Below are 6652 nucleotides of genomic sequence, written 5' to 3'. Positions count from 1 at the left end.
GGTGGGGGGGAGAAAGGGGTGGTAGTGAGAATCCTCCTGCTCTCCCTCTGATTAAGATTTCCCCAAGTCCAACTGAAACCCCTTGTGCCTATTTTTTAACAACTACTCTAAGCACGGTCTGCAGATCTTTGGTGTCAGCATCATCTGACAGCTTGTTAGAAATGTAAATTCATGGTCCCCAAACCAACTGAACTGGAAACTCTGAGGGTGGGGCCCAAGAATCTGAGTTTCAAGTTAGAGGACTACACCTCCCATATGAAATGGAAAACAGGTGGCCACTTTCTGTGTCTTTGCATACTTAAAAACGGGGCCACTTTGTCACCTTTTCTTCAGCTAAATCCCTTATAACTAACTCTACCTCGGTTATCTTATTTTGCCATCCAGCTGGTCACCCACACATTGCACATTTGACAAGCAGTTGAGGGCACAGGTATAGAAGAGCCCCACATTCCTCCAGACCTTATCCCTCTGAGGCACAAAGAGAAAAACAGCTCCAGGTGACCGCACGAAAACCCCCCTTTTAAGACGGGCCCCATGTGGTTTAATTTCCTTAAAAGCCTCGCCGGAAAAGGTTTGTGTGTGTGCGACCCCAGCTGGGCTGGGCCGTAGGTTTTTACCGCGCGGGAGAGAGGCAGGGCGGGCCGAAGGCGAACAGAGGGTGACTCCCAGTTGTGTTTTGAGTGGTTGCTTGGGTATCTCGCCCCTCCAGCAAACACTCTCAGTTTCTTGTCATGAAAGGGGAACCCTGTATTTTGTAGACAAGGAGGCAGAGAAGCAACTTTCGAAGGGGGGAAAAAAAAGACGAGAGAAAAGGAACCGCGTTGTTTGTCCTGTAAGAGCAACACGCCTGGCGACGGGGGCTGCCTGCGTCTTCTGCGGTTTTCCTTGCTCTGGCCCGCGGGGGTTCACTTCCACCCTCTAACGCTCCAGAAGTGAAGCATCAGGCGGGCGCTGCAGTCCCGGGCCGCTAGCTCTACCCCGGCCCCAGCTGCAGGGGATCCCGGCCCCGCGACCGCGCAGCCACTTTCTCCCGGGCCGGGCAGGGGCGGGTCCTCGCCGCCCGGGCGCTGCGCCCCACGCGCGGTAGGGGTCGCTGCGCCGCGGCGCGCTCGCTGCGCGTTGGATAACGGGGCCGGGCTGGAGGAGAAAGGAAACCTGCCGAGGGAGGCGGCGGCAGCCGAGAGGGAGCGAGGAAGGAGAGTTCACTTTGGCTCCGGTGTCAGCGCGCGGCGGCTGCACGGGCGCCGACGAGGGAGCAGCGAGGGAGCCGGTCGCCCATCCCGGGACGGCTCGGGGAGGGCAGCGAGAAGCCGGATACGAGCGCGCCGGCGGGGCGCGGAGCCGGCGAGCCTGGCGAGCGAGGGAAGCCGCGGGGGGCGCGCCCGGGGCGGGCCCCCGGAGGCGCGCAGGATGCCCCACGAGGAGCTGCCGTCCTTGCAGAGACCCCGCTATGGCTGTAAGTGCGCCGGGCGTGCGGGTTCCCACCGCCGGGGAACCCTCTCCCCGAGGAACGCGTTGGAAAAGCCGAGGGAGCCGGCTGCGCGCCGCGGAGAGAGCGGGAGGGCAGCGGCTGTGTGGCTGCAAAGTTGGGAGGTGGAGTTGCAAAGGGGAGGAAGCGACGCCCTCCCACTCTCCCCACACATTTCAGATCCCCAGCTGGCAACACCTACGCTCTACCCGCAACCCCCCCGGGGCGCGCCGGCAGCGCTGGGTCTGCGCGCTGGGACCGACCAGGTTGGGGGCTTATGGGTATCAGGTGAGGAGCCCGCGGGGCTCCAGGCCGCTGCTCACTTGGGCCAGGGGGTGGCGTAAGGGGCTGGATTCGGTCGACTTGGAAGGAAAGGAAAGTTTGTTTGCTGCGGCTACAGGTGGGCGCCGAAGTGGTGTGCCCGCGCACTGCGCTCGCGTGGCCAAGGCGGCTTTTCTGGAAGGCAGGCATTTCCTCCTATCACGCTCCCTCGGGCTTCACCTGAGCCGCAGGAGCCAGTTTGGGCCTCACAGATGTGAACCCTTTCGTGCTGCTGCCAAAGGGAACACCTCCGGCCCCGGCGTCTCCTCGCTCCCCTCTAACCCCGCCGGACAGTGCCGCGCACGCGGGAGGGCTGCCGCGGAGAGAGGAGCGCGCGTGACTAGAACGAGATGGTGTCCATTACCCCACGGCCTGCCCTCTGAGAGAGGTTGCTTTAGAGGCGGGTCGGGGGTGGATGGAGCCAGATTAGCACCAACCACGTGGCTTCGTGTGCAGAGTTCAGAGTCTTTACTAAACATGTGCCAGGAAGTATTTCTTCTAAAACAAACAGAAAGTTGGCGCTCTCTCTCTCTCTCTCTCTCTCTCTCTCTCTCTCTCTTTCTCTCTCTCTCTCTCTCTCTCTCTCTCTCTCTCTCTCTCCAGGGTTGGTCCTATTAGTGAGGCTTGGCCAAGGACCACAGGTTAATCTTTTGTGGAGGCTGGCTTGGTGGCAAAGGTACCAGGTTTTGGTTAAGGTGGTGTCGTAGGGTTGTTTTTTTTGTGGTTTAGCTGTTGGGGAAGCCCACAGACTTGCCTAAGAAAAAAAGGGGAGTAGTCAACTTGTGTAAGTTCCCGCTCCCCTTCCTTGGAATGGAGTGTCAGAGATGGCAAGTTCGTTTTCCAGCGTGACCCTGCTGGTGTCAGGCCGTGAGGAGGAGGCCTGAGGAGTCAGCTGAAGCCTCCGTGCTGTAGGGAAATGCATTCAGCAGTTAACCAAGACCCAGTTCTTTGCAGCCTTAGTTTGCACTTTGGTAAACCACACAGACAGCAGAGTTCCTTGGGTGCAAGGAGGCATGCTGGGCTCATCCAAGTTGGGTAAAGCCCTTTATATATGTGACAAGCTCCCAGGACATATAGTAGCACAAGCATGTCAAACTCAAAGGCTAACACGGGCCAAATAAGGTTTGTTTATGTGGGCCGCAAAAAAACAAAAGCTTCAATTTTCATAGAAACATAGGTTTATTTCGATAGAGACATGCTGAATACGAAGGGCTGAAATAAATGAGTAATTGTTAACATAAAATAATAGAACATTTTAATAAAATTAACATTTTTTCTTGAATATTAACTTACCAGACACTGAATAACTGCACAAATTAATAAGCGTAACGCAAATAAATCTATTTTTCTTGTTCTCCAAGAGCGCAATATTTCATGTTGCGCACACCAAGCAAGTCAGTCCAAGACTAATGATGTGACAATCGGCTGCTAAAATATTCGCTGCTAGTATTAGTGGAGAGAAATGGTGCGCCTGCATGTAAGGCATGTAAGGGAAATGGATGCAACATTATCATAGTAATCAGTCATTAGCGAACGTTGTAGTTCATTATTCATAATTATGTATAACAGAATATTGTAAAAATTAAGTTAAGACATTTTTATTAAAACGTTTCTTACATACCGTTATATTGGCTGGGCCGCAAAAATATTCGTGTAGGCCCCCAGGCCGTGAGTTTGGCCCCCAGGCCGTGAGTTTGACATGCTTGTAGTAGCATCACTGTGCCAAATTATAAGATGACCACAAAGTCTGGAAACTGGGTGAATATGTCACATTTTAAACCATGGTCTGTTCCGTGTGCGGTCCTTCACTAGTTCATCGTGGTGTGAAAAGTTGCAGTGAGTGGAGTGTGTTCATGCAGCTTTCCATCTGTCTCTGCATGTGCATCTGACATGTTGCTTCGTTTTCATTAATTACACCCCTCAGAAGCAGCAGTCGAGGAAGTCAGATCCACGAGCATGAAGAGCGCTCCACATGGCCACTGTCTTAGGAAATCATCATCCAGCTTTTCTGCCGATTCTGGTCCCATATGCCACCTTGTCAGAGTCACTCCTATTTACCTTCCCCCGGGTCATGAAGAGCTGGCATTCTTTGGTCACTTAATGTAGTAGTAAGTGGAAAATATTTGCCAGTTCCAGACTTTCGGACCACCCTGAAATGTGAAGGCTGTAATGCAATAGCCTGTTAGGTCCTAAAATGAACATTTCTCTGATTTTGATACCAGTTGTGTGAATGACACATGTTTGTAATCTATTTTTAAAGTATCTGGTGGCATATACGTTAGTGTTAATAAGTGCTACCTAACATTGACTATTCATGCAAAAGGGAATGATATGATGTCTTAGGATATATCATTTCTGGTTGTTGTTGGCTTTCTGGGCTTCTGTCAACACGAGGATAATGCAGGCTTGTCCTTGCTGTGTTGCATGATAGGGCTTCACGTTTTACTTTTTGTGGGTTTGGTAAGTACAGGTTCAATAAAACCTCAAACTATACCAAACAGACTTTATCCCAGACATTTAAAAATAAGCAAAGTCCCAATACATTCCCTGTTCATTGTTATCATTTCAGTTCCAGTGTTGTACGTTTTGAGTAAAAGGAACTTGGGCTTTAAAAACAGCATTTTGGTAGTTTGAATTAAGTTGTTAGAGTTGTTTCAGGTCTGGTCTTCTGTTTGCCATCTCTCCTTCTACCCTTGAAATGCCTTTTAATTTAGTAATTCTTGTACAGGGTAAATAAGCTCAGCTCAGACTGTTCTAGTATCTTTCCTCTCCGCCGGGCTGAGTGTCTGTAAAACACTGTGGAGTGAGCTGTACTTGAGAGATTTCTCAATGAGTTCTCCAGGAAGGCGCCCTTCTCAGATTTCTCTCTTTCCTTCTTCTTTTTTTCTGACATGAGAGATTGCTGAAATCTTCCTGATTACACATTGGTGCAGTGAATTAAAACGAAAGAGACCACTTTCTGTTTAATTCCTGATGCTTTCATGTTGGCCACATCTCCCTGCAACCTGTGAAGTTATTTTGTGTGGTATTACTACAGAACAAAATTAAAATACCAGCTTTTCACTAGATGCAGGAAAGAACTGAGAAAAAAAAAAGGGAAAGGTGGAAACTGCTGTACTAATTTAGACAAAACTAGAAGAGTATGTATTATAACCAGAATGTTTTTTTACACTCAAAACCAAATTTAAATGACACTTTAGGTATATGTTCAGAAATGACTGTTGTGCTGTTGTAATGAATTATGATGTATTTTCAAAGTAATTCTTAAAATACATTTCTACCATGACCTCAAAAGTTTTGTTTTAGTTAAAATTGAGAGTTAAAAAGGCCAGGAAGGGCAAAAGAGGGGCTTTGGGACCAGATTTATCACTGATAACTCATTCAACATTTAAGTGCCTACTGTGGGTCTGTAATCAACGTTCATGTAGTAGGAGCTGTGGTTATCTACCTTTTGCATTCCTTTCCTCTCATGAGAAACATTGTAAAATTAATAGTAATCAAGGTTTCACTGTTGGTTTCTTTTAAAACGAGCAACATAAACCCTGTGTGTGTGTGAGTGTGTGTGAGAGTGAGTGAGTGAGTGAGTGTGTGTGTGTGTGTGTGTGTGTGTGTTGCAGAGGAAGGAAGGTTCTGGCTGATGCTGTGAGCTTTTGAATAATGCTCTTGTCTGAATGGTGGGATTTCTAAATCACCTGGTAACTGCAATATTGGAGTGGGCAACGTAAGTAAACTTACCTCTTTACCAGCATCAGCCGGAGATGAAAAAAATGTCAGTTCTGAACTAGTTAAACTTGGGTGTGTAAAACAGGATTGAATGCATCTGTGTTTAATGCAGCGTGGCTCTAACATTTTGTTAGTGCTTTCATTCGAACGGCAGAAGGTTTGAGATGTGTGCAATGTCCCTGTGATGCTGTCTTTGGGAGACAAAAAGTCAAGTCACTCCTTCATATGCTAATGTTTCGGTTGAGCATTGCACAAGGAGCTCTAAGGTCAACAGCTAAAGTGTTGTTTTAGTATGCTTTTAACTTTAATTACACATGTTAGCCAAATGACTTGTTTGGGAGAGTTTAAGCTTGCAATACAGAGTTTGTTTTAGATTTTAGTGTTACTTAGGATGTTAGCTAACCCCTTTGCTGTTACCCTTCACCTTCTACTCCAAAAGCTTTTAACAGCTCATTTTATTTAAAAGGTTAGTATCCTCACAAAATAACCACAAGAGAAACAAAGGACACTCAGCTTCTGATTTGGTAGTCAGATAAGTCGGACAGGGTGGTAGGCAGTTCAGCATGGGTGTGGAATTAAGGTGTGTGAACGTATTCAGAGCTGGCTGCTCTTCCTGTGCTATTGTTATCAGCTGCTCATTACCTTTGAGAGGGCCACTAGCTTCCCCATTTCACAAAGGAGCTGAAATCCAGGATGTTGTCTCCTGGCCACACCGTTAGCAGGTTACAGTGGGAACTGGAAAGCCAGCGCTTGTCAGAACCTGAAGCTCATGGGCTATGGCCAGTTCACCTCCCTTGAATGGATTGTAGGTGTTTCACCCCTGTTTCTGTTTAAGGGGTTTGCCATGACTTCATCAAACTTCAGAAACCTGTAGCCATTTGGATAGTACGAGCTTACAAGATGATGCATGGTATTCTCTAAAGTTGATCCTCCCAACCCACCTGCCCCAAGGAAAAGCATAGAATACATGGGCTTTATACAGAGTACATTCAGGCTTCATTAAAGGATTGCACATCTATGTAGAGACTTTCCCATCGGCACTGGCGAGGCACTGAAATAAAAGAAAGGCTTTTCCATAACATAATGGCATGCTCCAATGACTAGAAATACGATAATTTGTAAAACACACTTTATTACAAT

General features: G+C 48.1%; 1 protein-coding gene across 1 annotated transcript in view; it reads left to right on the top strand.

The window, feature by feature from the left end:
• The first annotated feature begins 1180 nt into the window (after nt 1-1180).
• Nucleotides 1181-6652, top strand: part of IQGAP2 (IQ motif containing GTPase activating protein 2) — a 264782-nt gene continuing 259310 nt past the window's right edge. The window contains exon 1 of the mRNA XM_023750558.1: nt 1181-1456. Coding sequence (XP_023606326.1) covers nt 1411-1456 — 46 coding nt within the window. The 5' untranslated portion in view covers nt 1181-1410. The remainder of the gene's footprint in view (nt 1457-6652) is intronic.

Source organism: Myotis lucifugus, unplaced genomic scaffold (assembly GCF_000147115.1).
Source record: "Myotis lucifugus unplaced genomic scaffold, Myoluc2.0 scaffold_0, whole genome shotgun sequence".
Taxonomy (NCBI): domain Eukaryota; kingdom Metazoa; phylum Chordata; class Mammalia; order Chiroptera; family Vespertilionidae; genus Myotis; species Myotis lucifugus.
This window is presented reverse-complemented; position numbering and strand designations above follow the sequence as displayed.